Genomic DNA, 21,074 nt, shown 5'->3' on the forward strand with positions numbered 1-21,074 from the left:
GCCAACTTGTACTTCCCAAGCGCTTAGTACAGTGCTCTGCACACAGTAAGTGCTCAATCAATACGATTGATTGATTGATTGACTTGTCCAAGGTCACCCACCCACCGGACGGGTGGAGGAGCCGGAACCCGTGACCTCGAAATGACTTGTCCAAGGTCACCCACTCAACGGGCGGGCGGAGGAGCTGGAACCCGTGACCTCGAAATGACTTGTCCAAGGTCACCCACCCAACGGGTGGGCGAAGGAGCTGGAACCCGTGACCTCGAAATGTCTCTATATATTGCCAACTTGTACTTCCCAAGCGCTTAGTACAGTGCTCTGCACACAGTAAGTGCTCAACAAATACGACTGATTGATTGATTGACTTGTCCAAGGTCACCCACCCAACGGACAGGCGGAGGAGCTGGAACCCGTGACCTCGAAATGACTTGTCCAAGGTCACCCACCCAACGGGCGGGTGGAGGAGCCGGAACCTGTGACCTCAAAATGACTTGTCCAAGGTCACCCACCCACCGGACAGGCGGAGGAGCCGGAACCCATGACCTCGAAATGACTTGTCCAAGGTCACCCACCCAACGGACGGGTGGAGGAGCCGGAACCTGTGCCCTCCGACCCCCAGGCCCGGCCCTTGCCCCCGGCCTCCCTCGCCCCCGGCCCCGGCTGACCGGCGGGCGACCTCTCGGCCACTCTGGCGACGTAGGGCCCGTGGAGGAAGCGCGGCTCGCTGTCGTTGACGTCCTGCACGGTGACGGTGACCCGGGTCTCCGGCTCCAGGAGGAGGCCCGTGCGGCCGTCCCGGGCCTGGGCCCACAGGGCGTACGAAGCCTTCCGCTCGCGGTCCAGGCGCTCCGTGGCGTGGACGTCCCCGCTCTCCTCGTCGATGAGGAACACGGTGCCCGCCCCTTCGCCCGACAGGGTGTACCGCACGGCGCCGTCCCCCGTGTCCGCGTCCGAGTGGATCTGGGGGGGGTGGCAGGGACCGCGTGCCGGCGCTTAGAACGGATGACGGATGCCATCATTATCATTATTATTCATTCATTCATTCCAGCCATCGTATTTATTGAGCACTTACTGTGTGCCGGCGCTTAGAACGGTGCTGGGCACCTAGGAAGCGCCTAAAAGATGCCATCATTATCATTATTATTCATTCATTCATTCCATCCATCATATTTATTGAGCACTTACTGTGTGCCGGCGCTTAGAACGGTGCTGGGCACCTAGGAAGCGCCTAATGGATGCCATCATTATCATTATTATTCATTCATTCATTCCATCCATCGTATTTATTGAGCACTTTCTGTGTGCTGGCGCTTAGAACGGTGCTGGGCACCTAGGAACCGCCTAACAGATGCCATCATTATCATTATTATTCATTCATTCATTCCATCCATCGTATTTATTGAGCACTTTCTGTGTGCTGGCGCTTAGAACGGTGCTGGGCACCTAGGAAGCGCCTACCGGATGCCATCATTATCATTATTATTCATTCATTCCATCCATCGTATTTATTGAGCGCTTTCTGTGTGCTGGAGCTTAGAACGGTGCTGGGCACCTAGGAAGCGCCTAACGGATGCCATCATTATCATTATTATTCATTCATTCATTCCATCCATCGTATTTATTGAGCGCTTCCTGTGTGCCGAGCACCAGACTAAGCACTTGGAAAGCCCTTAGCACAGTGCTCTGCACACAGTAAGCACTCAATAAATACAATTGATGATGATGATGATGATGATGATGAAAGTACAAGTTGGCAACATAGAGAGACGGTCCCTACCCAACAGCGGATTAATTAATTCAATCGTATTTATTGAGCGCTTACTGTGTGCCGAGCACTGTACTAAGCGCTTGGGAAGTACAAGTTGGCAACATAGAGAGACGGTCCCCACCCAACAGCAGATTAAGTCATTCAATCGTATTTATTGAGTGCTTACTGTGTGCCGAGCACCGGACTAAGCGCTCGGGAAGTACAAGTTGGCAACATAGAGAGACGGTCCCTACCCAACAGTGGATTAATTCATTCCATTGTATTTATTGAGCGCTTACTGTGTGCAGGGCACTGTATTAAGCGTTTGGGAAGTACAAGTTGGCAACATAGAGAGACGGTTCCTACCCAACAGCGGATTAATTCATTCAATCATATTTATTGAGCGCTTACTGTGTGCAGAGCACTGTACTAAGCACTCGGGAAGTACAAGTTGGCAACATAGAGAGACGGTCCCTACCCAACAGTGGGCTCACAGTCTAAAAGACTCCCAAGCCCAGGCTCTTTCCACTGAGCCACGCTGCTTGTATCTCCCCCAGCGCTCAGAACGGTGCCTGGCACATAGTAAGCGCTTAACAAACACCATCGTGATTTATTATTATTATTATTATTATTATTATTATTATCCTCTCCCCACAGCTGAGCAATCGGGACCCCTCCTCCACCCAAAGAGCCCCCTCTCCCGCCCCCACCGCCAGACGCTTCTCGGCCTTCTCCTCAACTCATCTCTCCTTCAACCCACACATTCAATTTGTCACCAGATCTCATCATTTCAACCTTCACAACAACGCTAAAATCCGCCCTCTCCTCCCCGTAATAATAACGGTCTCCGTTAGGCGCTTACTACGTGCCCAGCGCCGTTCTAAGCGCCGAGGGAGATACAAGGTGAAGCGGAGAGAGACAGAGAGAGACAAAGCGCTTAATAAATGCCATTACTATTATTATTATTACCTCAGCTCTTAGAACAGTGCTTTGCACATAGTAAGCGCTTAATAAATGCCATTATTATTATTATTATTATTACCTCAGCTCTTAGAACAGGTTGTCCCCTGTGGGCTCACCGTTTTCATCCCCATTTTCCCTACGCGGGAACTGAGGCCCAGAGAAGCGACTCACCTAACGTCACCCATTTGACAAGCGGCGGAGGCGGGATTAGAACAATAATAATAATAATGATGGCATTTATGAAGCGCTTACTATGTGCAAAGCACCGTTCTAAGCGCCGGGGAGGTTCCAAGGTGATCAGGTGGTCCCACTTGGGGGCTCATGGCTTTCATCCCCATTTGACAGATGAGGGAACTGAGGCCCAGAGACGTGAAGTGACTTGCCCAAAGTCACACAGCTGACATGCGGCGGAGGCGGGATTTGAACCCACAACCTCTGGCTCCCAAGCCTGCCACGCCAATCCCATCGCTCGTCCTCTCCCACCTGGGTGATGGCCTTGGCCTCCTCACCGACCTCCCGGCCTCCAGCCTCTCCCCGCTCCGGGCCGGACTTTGCTCTGCGGCCTCCATCGTTTTTCCACAAAAACGTTCAGTTCACGTCTCCCCGCTCCCCGAATCCCTCCGGGAGTCGCCCGTCCAACCCCGGGTCAAACAGAAACCTGTCACCGTTGGCTTTATGTTGCCAACTTGTACTTCCCAGGCGCTTAGTACAGTGCTCTGCACACAGTAAGTGCTCAATGAATACGATTGATTCATTGTACCCCCTCCTATCTCACCTCGCTGGTCGTCTACTACAGTCCGGCCCGCATGCTCCGCTCCTCTAATTCCAACCTTCTCCCTGGGCTTAGTTTTCTTCCATCTCACCGCCAACCCCTGGCCCCCGTCTGGCCTCCCTCCTCAAATAATAATAATAATAATAATAATAATAATAATAATAATAATAATAATGGCATTTATTAAGCGCTTACTTTTCATTCATTCATTCATTCACTCGTATTTATTGAGCACTTACTGTGTGCAAAGCACTGTTCTAAGCGTCAGGGAGGTTACAAGGTGATCCGTTTGTCCCGCTGGGGGCTCCCAGTCTTCATCCCCATTTTCCAGACGAGGTCACTGAGGCCCAGAGAAGGGAAGTGACTTGCCCAAAGTCACCCAGCTGACAAGTGGCGGAGCCAGGATTTGAACCCGTGACCTCTGACTCCCAAGCCGGTGCTCTTTCCACTGAGCCACGCTGCTTCTCTAGACTGTGAGCCCTCTGTGGGGTAGGGACCGCCTCTAGATGTTGCCGACTTGGACTTTCCAAGCGCTTAGTACAGCGCTCTGCACACAGGAAGTGCTCAATAAGTACGATTGAATGAATGAATGAATGAATGAATGAACGCTGAGCCTTCTCCTAGGAAGCAAATGTGGCCTAGTGGAAAAGTCAGCCAGCTGTAGTCCCTGAGCACTTACTGTGTGCAGAGCACTGTACTAAGCACTTGGGAAGCGCTTAGTACAGTGCTCTGGACACAGTAAGCGCTCAATAAATACGATTGATTGATTGATTGATTGGGAGGGTACAATGTAGCAATATTACAGACACATTCCCGACCCACAGTGAGCACGGGTTTGGGAGTCACCTGATTTTAATCCCAGCCCTGAGCCTATTGTCGCGTAGGGATGGTCTCTGTTGCCGAATTGTACTTCCCAAGCGCTTAGTACAGTGCTCCGCACACAATAAGCTCTTAATTAATACGATCAAATGAACGACGTGGCGACGACCACCACGGGTCCTTGGGACAAGGATCGCGTCCTCTCCGATGACCGCTCCCGGGCCTTCCCCGGCTCTTGACGCCTCCTCGCAATCAATCAATCAATCAATCAATCGTATTTATTGAGCGCTTTCTGTGTGCAGAGCACTGTACTAAGCGTTTGGGAAGTCCAAGTTGGCAACATAGAGAGACAGTCCCTACCCAACAGTGGGCTCCCAGTCTAAAATCACCGGGCCCACGATCAGAAAGTAGCCCAGGCCCGGAGGGAGCGAAAGGGCCAAGCCCAAGCGCGGGAACGTCTCCGGATCGTCTCATCAGTGCCATTATGGGCGCTTTTTACGATCCATCATCAATCGTATTTATTGAGCGCTTACTGTGTGCAGAGCACTGTACTAAGCGCTTGAGAAGTACAAGTTGGCAACATATAGAGACAGTCCCTACCCAACAGTGGGCTCACAGTCTAAAAGATCCAGGCACTTAGAAGAAATCTATTAATCATCATCATCATCACTAATCGTATTTATTGAGCGCTTACTGTGTGCAGAGCACTGTACTAAGCGCTTGGGAAGTCCAAGTTGGCAACATACAGAGACAGCCCTACCCAACAGTGGGCTCACATTCTAAAAGATCCAGGCACTTAGGAGAAATCTATTAATCATCATCATCAATCACATTTATTGAGCGCTTACTGTGTGCAGAGCACTGTACTAAGCGCTTGGGAAGTCCAAGTTGGCAACATCTAGAGACAGTCCCTACCCAACAGTGGGCTCACAGTCTAAAAGGGGGAGACCGAGAACAAAACCAAACATACTAACACAATAAAATAAACAGAATAGATATGTACAAGCAAAATAAATAAATAAATAAATAGAGTAATAAATATGCACAAACATATCTACAGGTGCTGTGGGGAAGGGAAGGAGATAAGATGGGGGGATGGAGAGGGGGACGAGGGGGAGGGGAAGGAAGGGGCTCAGTCTGGGAAGGCCTCCTGGAGGAGGTGAGCTCTCAGTAGGGCCCTGAAGGGAGGAAGAGAGCTAGCTTGGCGGATGGGCGGAGGGATTGGGGGCATTCCGGGCCCGGGGGATGACGTGGGCCGGGGGTCGATGGCGGGACAGGCGAGAACGAGGTACAGCGAGGGCCAGGGAGGCAGAGGCAGGGGCAGACCGTCAGGGCCAGGGGGGCAGAGGCAGACGGTCAGGGCCAGGGAGGCAGACGGGCAGGGGCAGACCGTCAGGGCCAGGGAGGCAGACGGGCAGGGGCAGACGGTCAGGGCCAGGGAGGCAGACGGGCAGGGGCAGACGGTCAGGGCCAGGGAGGCAGGGGCAGACGGTCAGGGCCAGGGGAGCAGAGGGGCATGCGCAGACGGTCAGGGCCAGGGAGGCAGAGGGGCAGGGGCAGACGGTCAATGCCAGGGAAGCAGAGGCAAGGGAAGACGGTCAGGGCCAGGGAGGCAGGGGTAGGGGCAGACGGTCAATGCCAGGGAGGCAGGGGCAAGGGAAGGCGGTCAGGGCCAGGGGAGCAGAGGGGCATGCGCAGACGGTCAGGGCCAGGGAGGCAGAGGGGCAGGGGCAGACGGTCAATGCCAGGGAGGCAGAGGCAAGGGAAGACGGTCAGGGCCAGGGAGGCAGGGGTAGGGGCAGACGGTCAATGCCAGGGGGGTAGGGGCAAGGGAAGGCGGTCAGGGCCAGGGAGGCAGACGGGCAGGGGCAGACGGTCAGGGCCAGGGAGGCAGAGGCAGGGGAAGACGGTCAGGGCCAGGGAGGCAGGGGCAGGGGAAGACAGTCAGGGCCAGGGAGGCAGGGGTAGGGGCAGACGGTCAGGGCCAGGGAGGCAGGGGCAGGGGAAGACGGTCAGGGCCAGGGAGGCAGGGGTAGGGGCAGACGGTCAGGGCCAGAGGGGCAGAGGGGCAGGGCAGACGGTCAGGGCCAGGGAGGCAGAGGGGCAGGGGCAGACGGGCAGGGCCAGGGAGGCAGAGGGGCAGGGGCAGACGGGCAGGGCCAGGGAGGCAGACGGGCAGGGGCAGAGGGTCAGGGCCAGGGAGGCAGAGGGGCAGGGGCAGACGGTCAGGGCCAGTGAGCCAGGGGCAGACGGTCAGGGCCAGGGCGGCAGAGGGGCACACGCAGATGGTCAGGGCCAGGGAGGCAGAGGGGCAGGGGCAGGTGGTCAATGCCAGAGAGGCAGAGGCAAGGGAAGACGGTCAGGGCCAGAGAGGCAGAGGCAAGGGAAGACGGTCAGGGCCAGAGAGGCAGGGGCAGAGGCAGGCGGTCAGGGCCAGGGGGGTAGAGGGACAGGGGCAGACGGTCAGGGCCAGAGAGGCAGGGGCAGAGGCAGGCGGTCAGGGCCAGGGGGGTAGAGGGACAGGGGCAGACGGTCAGGGCCAGAGAGGCAGGGGCAGAGGCAGGCGGTCAGGGCCAGGGGGGTAGAGGGACAGGGGCAGACGGTCAGGGCCAGAGAGGCAGGGACAGGGGAAGACGGTCAGGGCCAGGGAGGCACAGGCGGGGCAGACAGTCAAGGCCAGGGAGGCAGAGGCAGGGGCAGACGGTCAAGGCCAGGGAGGCAGAGGCAGGGGAAGACGGTCAAGGCCAGGGAGGCAGAGGCAGGGGCAGATGGTCAGGGCCGGGAGGCAGGGGCAGACGGTCAGGGCCAAGGAGGCAGGGGCAGGGGCAGACGGTCAGGGCCAGGGAGGCAGACAGGCAGGGGCAGACTGTCAGGGCCAGGGGGGCAGAGGCAGACGGTTAGCGCCAGGGCTGCAGAGGGGCAGGGGCAGACGGTCAGGGCCAGGGAGGCAGGTGCAGGGGCAGAAGGTCATGGCCAGGGGGGCAGAGGGGCAGGGGCAGTCGTTCAGGGCCAGGGAGGCAGGGGCAGACGGTCAGGGCCAGGGGAGCAGAGGGGCACGGGCAGACGGTCAGGGCCAGGGGGGCAGAGGGGCAGGGGCAGACGGTCAAGGCCAGGGAGGCAGAGGCAGGGGCAGACGGTCAAGGCCAGGAAGGCAGAGGCAGGGGCAGATGATCAGGGCCAGAGGGGCAGAGGCAGACGGTCAGGACCAGGGCGGCAGAGGGGCACGCGCAGAGGGTCAGGGAAGCAGAGGGGAAGGGGCAGACAGTCAATGCCAGGGAGGCAGAGTCAAGGGAAGACGGTTAGGGCCAGGGAGGCAGGGGCAGACGGTCAGGGCCAGGGGCAGACGGTCAGTGCCAGGGAGGCAGGGGTAGGGGCAGACGGTCAGGGCCAGGGAGGCATTGGTAGGGGCAGAGGGTCAGGTCCAGGGAGGCACGGGTAGGGGCAGACGGTCAGGTCCAGGGCGGCAGAGGGGCACGGGCAGATGGTTAGGGCCAGGGAAGCAGAGGAAGGGGAAGATGGTCAAGGCCAGGGAGGCAGAGGAAGGGGAAGATGGTCAGGGCCAGGGAGGCAGGGCCAGGGGCAGACCGTCAGGGCCAGGGAGGAAGAAGGCAGGGGCAGACCGTCAGGGCCAGCGAGGCAGGGGCAGGGAAAGACGGTCAGGGCCAGGGAGGCAGAGGGGCAGGGGCAGACGCTCAGGGCCAGGGAGGCAGGGGTAGATGGTCAGGGCCAGGGCGGCAGAGGGGCAGGGGCAGACGGTCAGGGCCAGGGAGGCAGGGGCAGAGGCCGGCGGTCAGGGCCAGGGGGGCAGAGGGACAGGGGCAGAAGTTCAGGTCCAGGGAGGCAGGGGCAGGGGAAGACGGTCAGGGCCAGGGAGGCAGAGGCAGGGAGGCAGGGGCAGGCGAAGATGGTCACGGCCAGGGTGGCAGGGGGGCAAGGGCAAACCGTCAGGGCCAGGGAGGCAGGGGCAGGGCCAGACGGTCAGGGCCAGGGAGGCAGGCTTAGGGGCAGACGGTCAGGGCCAGGGAGGCAGGGTTAGGGGCAGACGGTCAGGACCAGGGCGGCAGAGGGGCATGGGCAGATGGTCAGGGCCAGGGTGGCAGAGGAAGGGAAAGACTGTCAAGGCCAGGGAGGCAGGGGCAGGGGCAGACGGTCAGGGCCAGGGAGGCAGGGGCAGAGGCAGACGGTCAGGGCCAGGGTGGCAGAGGGGCAGGGGCAGACGGACAGGGCCAGGGAGGCAGAGGCAGGGGAAGACGGTCAGGGCCAGGGAGGCAGGGGCAGGGGAAGACGGTCAGGGCCAGGGAGGCAGGGGCAGGGGAAGACGGTTAAGGCCAGGGAGGCAGAGACAGAGGCAGGCGGTAAGGGCCAGGGGGGCAGAGGGGCAGGGGAAGATGGTCAGGGCCAGGGAGGCAGAGGGGCAGGGGCAGACGGTCAGGGCCAGGGAGGCAGAGGCAAGGGAAGGCGGTCAGGGCCAGGGAGGAAGGGGCAGGGGCAGACGGTCAGGGCCCGGGAGGCAGAGGCAGGAGAAGACAGTCAGGGCCAGGGAGGCAGGGGAAGGGGCAGGCGGTCAGGACCAGGGGGGCAGAGGGACAGGCGCAGACTGTCAGGGCCAGGGAGGCAGAGGCAGGGGAAGACGGTCAGGGCCAGGGAGGCAGAGGGGCAGGGGCAGACAGTCAGGGCCAGGGAGGCAGAGGTAGGGGAAGACAGTCAGGGCCGGGGAGGCAGGGGCAGGGGCAGACGGTCAGGGCCAGGGAGGCAGGGGCAGACGGTCAGGGCCAGGGAGGCAGACTGGCAGGGGCAGACGGTCAGGGCCAGGGAGGCAGAGGCAGGGGCAGACGGTCAAGGCCAGGGAGGCAGAGGCAGGGGCAGACGGTCAGGGCCAGGGGGGCAGAGGCAGGGGCAGACGGTCAGGGCCGGGGAGGCAGAGGCAGGGGCAGACGGTCAGGGCCAGGGAGGCAGAGGCAGGGGCAGACAGTCAGGGCCGGGGAGGCAGAGGCAGGGGCAGACGGTCAGGGCCAGGGAGGCAGAGGCAGCGGCAGATGGTGAGGGCCGGGGGGCAGAGGTAGGCGGTCAGGGCCAGGGAGGCAGGGGCAGGGGCAGACTGTCAGGGCCAGGGAGGCACGGGCAGACGGACAGGGCCAGGGAGGCACGGGCAGACGGTCAGGGCCAGGGGCAGACGGTCGGTGCCAGGGAGGCAGGGGTAGGGGCAGACGGTCAGGGCCAGGGAGGCAGGGGCAGACGGTCAGCGCCAGGGAGGCAGAGGGGCACGGACAGACGGTCTGGGGCAGGGAGGCAAAGGAAGGGGAATACGATCAAGGCCAGGGAGGCAGGGGCAGACGGTCAGGGCCAGGGCGGCAGAGCGGCAGCAGCAGACGGTCAGGGCCAGGGCGGCAGAAGGGCAGGGGCAGGGGTAGACAGTCAATGCCAGGGAGGCAGAGGCAAGGGAAGACGTTCAGGGCCAGGGAGGCAGGGGCAGAAGCAGGCGGTCAGGGAAAGGGGGGCAGAGGGACAGGGGCAGACGGTCAGGGCCAGAGAGGCAGGGGCAGGGGAAGACGGTCAGGGCCAGCGAGGCAGAGGCAGGGGCAGACAGTCAAGGCCAGGGAGGCAGAGGCAGGGGAAGGTGGTCAGGGCCAGGGAGGCAGAGGCAGGGGCAGACGGTCAAGGCCAGGGAGGCAGAGGCAGGGGCAGACGGTCAAGGCCAGGGAGGCAGAGGCAGGGGCAGATGGTCAGGGCCAGGGGGGCAGAGGAAGGGGCAGGTGGTCAGGGCCAGGGGGGCAGAGGAAGGGGCAGGTGGTCAGGGCCAGGGAGGCAGAGGCAGGGGCAGATGGTCAGGGCCAGGGAGGCAGAGGCAGGGGCAGATGGTCAGGGCCGGGAGGCAGGGGCAGACGGTCAAGGCCAAGGAGGCAGGGGCAGGGGCAGACGGTCAGGGCCAGGGAGGCAGACAGGCAGGGGCAGACTGTCAGGGCCAGGGGGGGCAGAGGCAGACGGTCAGCGCCAGGGCTGCAGAGGGGCAGGGGCAGACGGTCAGGGCCAGGGAGGCAGGTGCAGGGGCAGAAGGTCATGGCCAGGGGGGCAGAGGGGCAGGGGCAGTCGTTCAGGGCCAGGGAGGCAGGGGCAGACGGTCATGGCCAGGGGAGCAGAGGGGCAGGGGCAGACGGTCAGGGCCAGAGAGGTAGAGGCAGGGGCAGACGGTCAAGGCCAGGGAGGCAGAGGCAAGGGCTGACGGTCAGGGCCAGGGGGGCAGAGGCAAGGGAAGGCAGTCAGGGCCAGGGTGGCAGGGGTAGGGGCGGACGGTCAGGGCCAGGGAGGCAGAGGCAGGGGCAGACCGTCAGGGCCAGGGAGGCAGGGGCAGACGGTCAGGGCCAGGGCGGCAGAGGGGCACGCGCAGACGGTCAGGGCCAGGGAGGCAGAGGCAGGGAAAGATGGTCAAAGCCAAGGAGGCAGGGGCAGACGGTCAGGGCCAGGGAGGCAGGGGCAGGGGCAGATGGTCAGGGCCAGGGAGGCAGGGCCAGGGGCAGACGGTCAGGTCCAGGGAGGCAGGGGTAGGGGCAGACGGTCAGGTCCAGGGAGGCAGGGGTAGGGGCAGACGGTCAGGTCCAGGGAGGCAGGGGTAGGGGCAGACGGTCAGGTCCAGGGAGGCAGGGGTGGGGCAGAGGTTCAGGTCCAGGGAGGCACGGGTAGGGGCAGATGGTCAGGTTCAGGGCGGCAGAGGGGCACGGGCAGACGGTCAGGGCCAGGGAGGCAGAGGCAGGGGAAGATGGTCAAGGCCAGGGAGGCAGAGGAAGGGGAAGACGGTCAGGGCCAGGGAGGCAGAGGAAGGGGAAGATGGTCAAGGCCAGGGAGGCAGAGGAAGGGGAAGACGGTCAGGGCCAGGGAGGCAGGGGCAGGGGCAGACCGTCAGGGCCAGGGGGGCAGGCTTAGGGGCAGACGGTCAGGTCCAGGGAGGCAGGGTTAGGGGAAGACGGTCAGGACCAGGACGGCAGAGGGGCATGGGCAGATGGTCAGGGCCAGGGTGGCAGAGGAAGGGAAAGATGGTCAAGGCCAGGGAGGCAGGGGCAGGGGCAGACGGTCAGGGCCAGGGAGGAAGGGGCAGAGGCAGACGGTCAGGACCAGGGAGGCAGAGGCAGGGGAAGACGGTCAAGGCCAGGGAGGCAGGGGCAGGGGCAGGCGGTCAGGGCCAGGGGGGCAGAGGGACAAGGGCAGACGGTCAGGGCCAGGGAGGCAGGGGCAGGGGAAAATGGTCAGGGCCAGGGAGGCAGCGGCAGGGGCAGACAGTCAGGGCCAGGGAGGAAGGGGCAGACTGTCAGGGCCAGGGAGGAAGGGGCAGGGGAAGATGGTCAGGGCCAGGGAGGCAGAGGGGCAGGGGCAGACAGTTAGGGCCAAGGAGGCAGAGGCAGGGGAAGGCAGTCAGGGCCAGGGAGGAAGGGGCAGGGGCAGACGGTCAGGTCCAGGGAGGCAGGGGCAGACGGTCAGGGCCAGGGAGGCAGGGGCAGGGGCAGACGGTTAGGGCCAGGGAGGAAGGGGCAGGGGCAGACGGTCAGGTCCAGGGAGGCAGGGGCAGACGGTCAGGGCCAGGGAGGCAGGGGCAGGGGCAGACGGTTAGGGCCAGGGAGGCAGACGGGCAGGGGAAGACGGTCAGGGCCAGGGAGGCAGAGGCAGGGGAAGACGGTCAGGTCCAGGGAGGCAGAGGCAGGGGAAGACGGTCAGGGCCAGGGAGGCAGAGGCAGGGGCAGACGGTCAGGGCCAGAGGGGCAGAGGCAGGGGCAGACGGTCAAGGCCAGGGAGGCAGAGGCAGGGGCAGACGGTCAGGGCCAGGGTGGCAGAGGGGCAGGGGCAGACGGTCAGGGCCAGGGAGGCAGAGGGGCAGGGGCAGACGGTCAGGGCCAGGGAGGCAGGGGCAGACGGTCAGGGCCTGGAAGGCAGAGGCAGGGGCAGACGGTCAAGGCCAGGGAGGCAGGGAAAGGGGCAGACGGTCAGGGCCAGGGAGGCAGGGGCAGACGGGCAGGGCCTGGAAGGCAGAGGCAGGGGCAGACGGTCAAGGCCAGGGAGGCAGAGAAAGGGGCAGACGGTCAGGGCCAGGGAGGAAGGGGCAGGGGCAGGCAGTCAGGGCCAGGGAGGCAGGGCCAGGGGCAGACCGTCAGGGCCAGGGAGGCAGGGACAGACGGCCAGGGCCAGGGAGGCAGAGGGGCAGGGGCAGACAGTCAGGGCCAGGGAGGCAGAGGGGCAGGGGCAGACGGTCAAGGCCAGGGAGGATGTGCATCTAGCTTTATTTCTATTTATTCTGACGACTTGACACCCGTCCACGTGTTTTGTTTTGTCGTCCGTCTCCCCCTTCTAGACTGTAAGCCCGTTGTCGAGCAGGGACCATCTCTAGATATTGCCGACTTGTCCTTCCTAAGCGCTTAGTCCAGTGCTCTGCACACAGTAAGCGCTCAATAAATACGATGGAATGAATGAATGAATGACTATTAAGCACTTAACAAATGCCATCATTATTAATCCCTTCTAGACTGTGAGCCCGCTGTTGGGTAGGGACCATCTCTATATGTTGCCGACTTGCCCTTCCCAAGCGCTTAGTACAGTGCTTTGCACACAGTAAGCGCTCAATAAATACGATTGAATGAATGAATGAATGAATGACTTCAGGCCAAGCATTTTTTCGAAGCGTTGGGGCAGATACTACTTTCATTCCTTCCTTCAGCCGTATTTATCGAGCGCTTACTATGTGCAGAGCACTGGACTAAGCGCTTGGGAAAGTACAGAAGCAGCGTGGCTCAGTGGAAAGAGCCCAGACTCGGGAGTCAGAGGTCATGGGTTCGAATACCGGCTCCGCTGCTTGTCAGCTGTGTGACTTTGGGCGAGTCGCTTCACTTCTCTGGGCCTCAGTTCCCTCATCTGTCGAAGGGGGATTAAAACTGTGAGCTCCCCGTGGGACAACCTGATCACATTTTAACTGCCCCGGCACTTAGAACAGTGCTTTGCACATAGTAAGTGCTTAATAAATGCCATTATTATTATTATTATTATTGTCAGCTGTGTGACTTTGGGCGAGTCGCTTCCCTTCTCTGGGCCTCAGTGACCTCATCTGTCAAAGGGGGATGAAGACTGTGAGCCCCTCGTGATACAACCTGATCACCTTGTAATCAATCAATCAATCAATCAATCGTATTTATTGAGCGCTTACTATGTGCAGAGCACTGTACTAAGCGCTTGGGAAGTACAAATTGGCATCACATAGAGACAGTCCCTACCCAACAGTGGGCTCACAGTCTAAAAGGGGGAGACAGAGAACAGAACCAAACATACCAACAAAATAAAATAAGTAGGATAGAAATGTACAAGTAAAATAAATAAATAGAGTAATAAATATGTACAACCATATATACATATATACAGGTGCTGTGGGGAAGGGAAGGAGGTAAGACGGGGGGATGGAGAGGGGGACGAGGGGGAGAGGAAAGAAGGGGCTCAATCTGGGAAGGCCTCCTGGAGGAGGTGAGCTCTCAGCAGGGCCAGGACCTTGTATCCTCCCCCACGCTTAGAACAGTGCTTGGCACATAGTAAGCGCTTAACAAATGCCATCATTATTATTATTATTATTATCTGGGCCTCAGTGACCTCATCTGTCAAATGGGGATGAAGACTGTGAGTCCCCCGTGATACAACCTGATCACCTTGTATCCTCCCCTGTGCTTAGAACAGTGCTTGGCACATAGTAAGCGCTTAACAAATGCCATTATTAATATCATTATTATTATTCTCTGGGCCTCAGTGACCTCATCTGTCAAATGGGGATGAAGACTGTGAGCCCCCCGTGATACATCCTGATCACCTTGTATCCTCCCCCGTGCTTAGAACAGTGCTTGGCACATAGTAAGCGCTTAACAAATGCCATCATTATTATTATTATTATTATTATTCTCTGGGCCTCAGTGACCTCATCTATCAAATGGGGATGAAGACTGTGAGCCCCCCGTATTATTACTATTATTATTATTATTCTCTGGGCCTCAGTAACCTCATCTGTCAAATGGGGATGAAGACCGTGAGCCCCCCGTGACACAACCTGATCACCTTGTATCCTCCCCCGTGCTTAGAACAGTGCTTGGCACATAGTAAGCGCTTAACAAATGCCATCATTATTATTATTATTATTGTTACAAATTCCGTGGCTCATGGGGGAAAGTTGAGGCAGACGGGGTGGGGAAAGGTATTTTGGGAAGGGCACAGTGTCAATCAATCATAGCGACTGCGCGCTCACCGTGCGCGGAGCACTGTGCTAAGCGATACAGCAAGATAACTTCTAGACTGTGAGCCCACTGTTGGGTAGGGACCGTCTCTATATGTTGCCAACTTGTACTTCCCAAGCGCTTAGTACAGTGCTCTGCACACAGTAAGCGCTCAATAAATACGATTGAATGAATGAATGAATGAGGGGGTGAGGGGATGGACGCGTTTAAGACCGACGGTAAGGGGTTTCTGATCAATCAATCAATCAATCAGTCGTATTTATGGAGCGCTTACTGTGTGCAGAGCACTGTACTAAGCGCTTGGGAAGTCCAAGCTGGCAACATCTAGAGACGGTCCTTACCCAACGGTGGGCTCACAGTCTAGAAGGTCATGGGTTCGAATTCCGCCTCCGCTGCATGTCTGCTGTGTGACCTTGGGCAAGTCATTTAACTTCTCTGAGCCTCAGTTCCCTCATCTGTAAAATGGGGATGAAGACTGTGAGCTCCCCGTGGGACAACCTGATCACCTTGTAATCTTCCCCAGCGCTTAGAACAGTGCTTTGCACATGGTAAGCGCTTAATAAATGCCATTATTATTATTATAGAAGGGGGAGACAGAGAACAAAACAAAACATATTAACAAAATAAAATAAATAGAATAAATACGAACAAGTAAAATAAATAAATAAATAGAGTAATAAATACGCGCAAACATATATACATATATACAGGTGCTGTGGGGAAGGGAAGGGATCGACGGGGAGGTGGACGGGCGACCGCCGGAGGGTCTCGACGTGGACACAACATTTCTGTCGCAAAACAGTCCGGAAGGCAGAGGGAAGTTTGGACCGGAGCCGGGAGAGGCCGGAGGCCCGGAGGTCGGCGAGGAGGCCGATGCGGTCACCCGGGCCGGAGAGGAGAAGCGCTCGGATTAAAATAGGAGCAGTTTGGACGGAGAGCGCTTAGAACAGTGCTTTGAACATAGTAAGCGCTTAACAAATGCCATCGTTATTACGGAGAGGGAAGGGTGGATTTTATCCCAGTTGAAAAACCAGAGCGGGTATCTCTCCCTGCCCCTGGCCTGAAAATTGGGCTGGGAGAGGCTATTAATTACTTCCTTCTAATTAAATCCAAATTAAACGCGAACAGCAAGTCAGACCCTACTCGCCAGCTCCAGGACGGCAGGGGAGGAAATCAAGGCCCACTCCGCTCCTTAATGGGCTCTGTTTCCCGTCTTCCCGACTTGTCGAACGGGAGTTCATCAATTTTCTCTAAACATTGGGAACTTAATTAAATCCGGTTCCCCCCCCCCACCACACTTTTACTCTCTCCACGTATCCGAAATAGATCTCCCGGCACGTGGTACTTCAAAACAAGTGATGTAGAGAAAGCTACATCACCCTGTCGGGAACCTCCAGGGAAATTTGATTCCGGCAGAAGGGTTTCGCGGGAGGAAAGACCCCAGGTTTGAGGGAGGCGGGTGGAAAGGGTAATAGGGTCGGGAAGCAGGCCGGGGATTCTTTCCGGATCGATCCCGTTCCGGAAACCCCGGTGCCGAGAGAGCGATGGATCCGCTGGGGTGCGGGGAAAGAGGTGGAAAGGCCTGTGACTTGATCTGAGTTTGAGGGGCTCAGGCCAGGTGACCTCTGGCCTCCCTCCAGGATGGATGGTGGTTGCTAGGTGACCTCTGGCTTCCTTCCAGGACCGATGCTGGTTGCTAGGTGACCTCTGGCCTCCCTCCAGGACCGATGCCGGTTGCTAGGTGACCTCTGGCCATCCTCTAGGACCCATGCCGGTTGCTAGGTGACCTCTACTTTAGAACTGAAACCACTTGTGAGGTGACCTCTGGCCTCCCTCCAGGGAAGATGCCGATTGCTAGGTGACCTATAGCCTCCTTCCAGGACCGATGCCGGTTGCTAGGTGACTTCTAGCCTCTCCATTCATTTCATTCAATCGTATTTATTGAGCGCTTACTGTGTGCAGAGCACTGGACTGGCGGTTGCTATGTGACCTCTGGCTTCTCTCCGGGGAAGATGACGGTTGCTAGGTGACCCCTGGCCTTCCTCTAGGATGGATACTGGTTGCTAGGTGACCTCTGGCCTCCCTCCAGGACCGATGCCGGTTGCTAGATGACCTCTGGCCTCCCTCCAGGACTGATGCCGGTTGCTATGTGACCTCTGGCTTCCCTCCAGGACTGATGCCGGTTGCTATGTGACCTCTGGCTTCCCTCCGGGGAAGATGACGGTTGCTAGGTGACCCCTGGCCTTCCTCTAGGACGGATGCCGGTTGCTAGGTGACCTCTAGCCTCCCTCCAGGACCGATGCTGGTTGCTAGGTGACCTCTGGCCTCCCTCCAGGGAAGATGCCAGTTGCTAGGTGACCTCTGGCCTCCCTCCAGGACCGATGCCGGTTTTTAGGTGACCCCTGGCCTCCCTCCAGGACCGATGTCGGTTGTTAGGTGACCCCTGGCCTCCCTCCAGGACTGATGCCGGTTGCTAGGTGACCTCTGGCCTCCCTCTAGGACCGATGCCGGTTACTAGGTGACCTCTAGCCTCCCTTCAGGACTGATACCAGCTTCTAAGTGACCTCTGACCTCCCTCCAGGGAAGATGCCGGTTGCTAGGTGACCTCTGGCCTCCCTCTAGGACCAATGTCGGTTGCTAGGTGACCTCTAGTCCCCCTCCAGGACCGATGCCGGTTGCTAGGTGACCTCTGGCCTCCCTTCCAGCCAGATGCCAGTGGTGCTTAAGGGAAACAGCGCGGCCTAGCCGAGAAAGCCCTGACCCGGGAGTCAGAGGATCTGGGTTCTAATCCTGGTTCCGCCACTCCCTTCCTGGGTGGCCTTGGGCACGCCTCTTAGCTGTACCTCAGTTTCCTCATCTGAAAAATGGGATTAAGACCGTAAGCCCCAAATGGGGCAGGGACTGGATCCAACCTGATGAGCTACTCTCTAACCCGGCACTTAGCACAGGGTTTGCAGAGAGTAGGCGCTCAATAAATACAATCGATCGACTAACAAAGCAGCGTGGCTCAGTGGAAAGAGCCCGGGCTTTGGAGTCGGTGGTCACGGGTTCAAATCCCGGCTCCGCCAATTGTCAGCTGGGTGACTTTGGGCGAGTCGCTTCGCTTCTCTGGGCCTCAGTTCCCTCATCTGTCAAATGGGGATGAAGACTGTGAGCCCCCCTGGGGGACAACCTGATCACCTTCTATCCCCCTCAGCGCTTAGAACAGTGTTTGCACGTAGTAAGTGCTAAACAAATGCCATCATCATCATCATCATTATTATTACAGTGCCTCAATAAACGCGATTGAATGAGTGAACGAACGAATGAATGACAGAATCGTCCAACCAAACGGATGTCAATCACACTCCCGTGGCGGCCCACACATATACATGCATGTATACACCCCCCACCCCGTGATACCTGCCTTCCCTCACACCCGTATACTCACCTCCATCCCTCCCCCACTACACGTGAACACATACAAACACACGCAGCACAGCGGATAGAGCAGGGGATTCCAATCCCAGCTCTGCCACTCTTCCGCCGCGTGACCTTGGGCAAGTCGTTTTACTTCCCTGGGCCTCGGTCACCTCGGCTGTAAACTGGGGATTGAGACCGTGAGGCCTACGCGGGACAGGGGCTGTGTCCAGCCCGGGTTTTATTTTTTTTTTAATGGCATTTATTAAGCGCTTACTATGTGCCAAGCACTGTTCTCAGAGCTGGGGAGGTTACAAGGTGATCAGGTGGTCCCACGGGGGGCTCGCAATCTTCATCCCCATTTGACAGATGAGGGAACTGAGGCCCGGAGAAGTGAAGTGACTCGCCCACAGTCACACAGCTAAAAGTGGCGGAGCTGGGATTCGAACCCACGACCTGTGACTCCAAAGCCCGGGCTCTTTCCACTGAGCCACGCTGCTTCTCCTCCACCCCAGCGCTTAGTACAGCGCCTGCGGAACAAATACCGCACACTTACATCCCCCCGCCCACCTCCGAGCGGGCCCGCGCTCCCATGAGGGCCAAATCGATCAGTACAGTGCCAGACACATAGTGAGCGCTTAACAAATACCATCATCCTTCTGATTATCGACGGATCGACGGATTGACGGCCCCATCCGCCCGGCCCATCGGGCCCGGAAGCCGGAATCACGTTGGCAACTTCCCAGAGGCTCAAGCGGCGGAGACTCGTGTTCCAACCTGGGGCCTTAACAATAATAACAATAACGATGGCATTTATTAAGCGCTTACTATGTGCAAAGCACTGTCCTAAGCGCTGGGGAGGCTACAAGAGAAACAGCGTGGCTCAGTGGAAAGAGCCCGGGCTTTGGACTGTGAGCCCCCCGTGGGACAACCTGATCACCTTGTAACCTCCCCAGCGCTTAGAACGGTGCTTTGCACAGAGTAAGCGCTTAGTAAATGCTATCATTATTATTATTATTTGGAGTCAGAGGTCATGGGTTCGAATCCCGGCTCCACCACTTGTCAGCTGGGTGACTTTGGGCGAGTCACTTCACTTCTCTGGGCCTCAGTTCCCTCAACTGTAAAATGGGGATGAAGACTGGGAGCCCCCCGTGGGACAACCTGATCACCTTGTAACCTCCCCAGCGCTTAGAACGGTGCTTTGCACATAGTAGGCACTTAATAAATGCTATCATTATTATTATTATTATTATTTGGAGTCAGAGGTCATGGGTTCGAATCCCGGCTCCGCCACTTGTCAGCTGGGTGACTTTGGGCAAGTCACCTCAGTTCCCTCATCTGGAAAATGGGGGTGAAGACCGTGAGTCCCCCGTGGGACAACCTGATCACCTTGTACGGCGCTTAGAACAGTGCTTTGCACATAGTATATGTGCATATATATATATATATATATATATGCACATAGTATATGTGCATATATATATATATATGCACATAGTATGCATATGTGCATAGTATATTTGTATATATATATATATATATATATATATATATATATATGTTGCCAGCTCGTACTTCCCAAGTGCTTAGTCCAGTGCTCTGCACACAGTAAGCGCTCAATAAATATGCTTGATTGATTGATAGCAAGCGCTTAATAAATGCCATCATTATTATTACCTTATTATTACAAGGTGATCAGGTTGTCACAGTCAATCCCCACTGTACGGATGAGGTCCCCGAGGCACAGAGGGGTTAAGTGACTTGCCCAAGGTCACACAGCGGCTAACTGGCGGGGCAAAGCAAGGGTCCGCTCAATCAGTCAGTCAGTCAATCAAGCAGAGCACTGTACTAAGCGCTTGGGAAGTACAAGCTGGCAACAAGTCCGATCCGACGGGCACGCGACGGGGCGCGGGGGGGATTCGGGGAGAGGGCCTGCGATGCCACCCTCCCGCCCGGCGGCCCACTCACCTTGCCCACGTAGAGGGGCTCGGTGCCCATGTACTCCTCCACCACGAAGAACTGGTTCCACACCCAGCCGCGCTTCACCCGGGCCCCGGGCCCGCGGCCTTCCGACTCCCGGCCCGCTCCCGCCCGGCGGATCCCGGGATGGGCCTCCAATCCCGCCGGCAGGATCAGCAGCAGCAGCAACCGAGGCAGGAGCGGGCGGGCACACGGCGCTCGACGCCCGGGGGTCATTCTCCCAGAGTAGGGGGCACCGCGGACGGGGCCCGGCCGGCGGGCGGGTGGCTCTTGGCTCCTCTCCGCCCCGGGACACTTGTCTGGACGTCACATGCTGGCTGGGGCCGGGTCACGGGTGGGGTCCTCATGGCCCGCGCGGCCTTGGCGTGCTCCTTCCCCGGGGAAGTCGCTCCGCTGGCTCCCGGGGCACTGCGCTGGACGGCCACGCCGCTGGACGAGCCCACCGGTGGGCAGGGACCGGCTCTAGAGGTTGCCAACTTGGACTTCCCAAGCGCTCAGTACAGCGCTCTGCACGAACACGATCGATGGATTGATTGACGGCCGCCCGCCATGGTCGGTCACGCCATGAGACGGGCCAGCGGGGCCCCGATCCACTGGAGGGCCTGAAAGAGAGGGCGAGAAATCAATAATAATAATAATAATAATGGCAAGCCTGGCTCAGTGGAAAGAGCCCGGGCTTTGGAGTCAGAGGTCACGGGTTCGAATCCTGGCTCAGCCAATTGTCAGTCGGGTGACTTTGGGCCAAACACTTCACTTCTCCGGGCCTCAGTTGCCTCATCTGGAAAATGGGGATGAAGTCTGTGAGCCCCAGGTGGGACAACTTGATTACTTTGTATCTACCCCAGCGATTAGAACAGTGCTTTGCACATAGTAGGTGCTTAATAAATGCCATCATTATTATTATTTGGAGTCAGAGGTCATGGGTTCGAATTCCGGCTCCGCCAATTGTCAGCTGGGTGACTTTGGGCCAGTCACTTCACTTCTCTGGGCCTCAGTTCCCTCACCTGGGAAATGGGGATGAAGTCTGTGAGCCCCAGGTGGGACAACTTGATTACTTTGTATCTACCCCAGTGCTTAGAACAGTGCCTTGCACATAGTAGGCGCTTAATAAATGCCATCATTATTATTATTTGGAGTCAGAGGTCAT

The 21,074-nt window shown here is 58.4% G+C and overlaps 1 protein-coding gene across 1 annotated transcript in view; it reads right to left on the reverse strand.

Annotated features, from left to right (window-relative positions):
- CDH22 (cadherin 22) overlaps positions 1-20,528 on the reverse strand; it is a 70,147-nt gene extending 49,619 nt beyond the window's left edge. The window contains exons 1-2 of the mRNA XM_038750380.1: positions 19,916-20,528; positions 666-960 (exon numbers count right to left, since the gene is read on the reverse strand). Coding sequence (XP_038606308.1) covers positions 666-960; positions 19,916-20,143 — 523 coding nt within the window. The 5' untranslated portion in view covers positions 20,144-20,528. The remainder of the gene's footprint in view (positions 1-665; positions 961-19,915) is intronic.
- Positions 20,529-21,074: the final 546 nt, after the last annotated feature.

This window comes from Tachyglossus aculeatus, chromosome 8, assembly GCF_015852505.1.
Source record: "Tachyglossus aculeatus isolate mTacAcu1 chromosome 8, mTacAcu1.pri, whole genome shotgun sequence".
Lineage (NCBI taxonomy): Eukaryota > Metazoa > Chordata > Mammalia > Monotremata > Tachyglossidae > Tachyglossus > Tachyglossus aculeatus.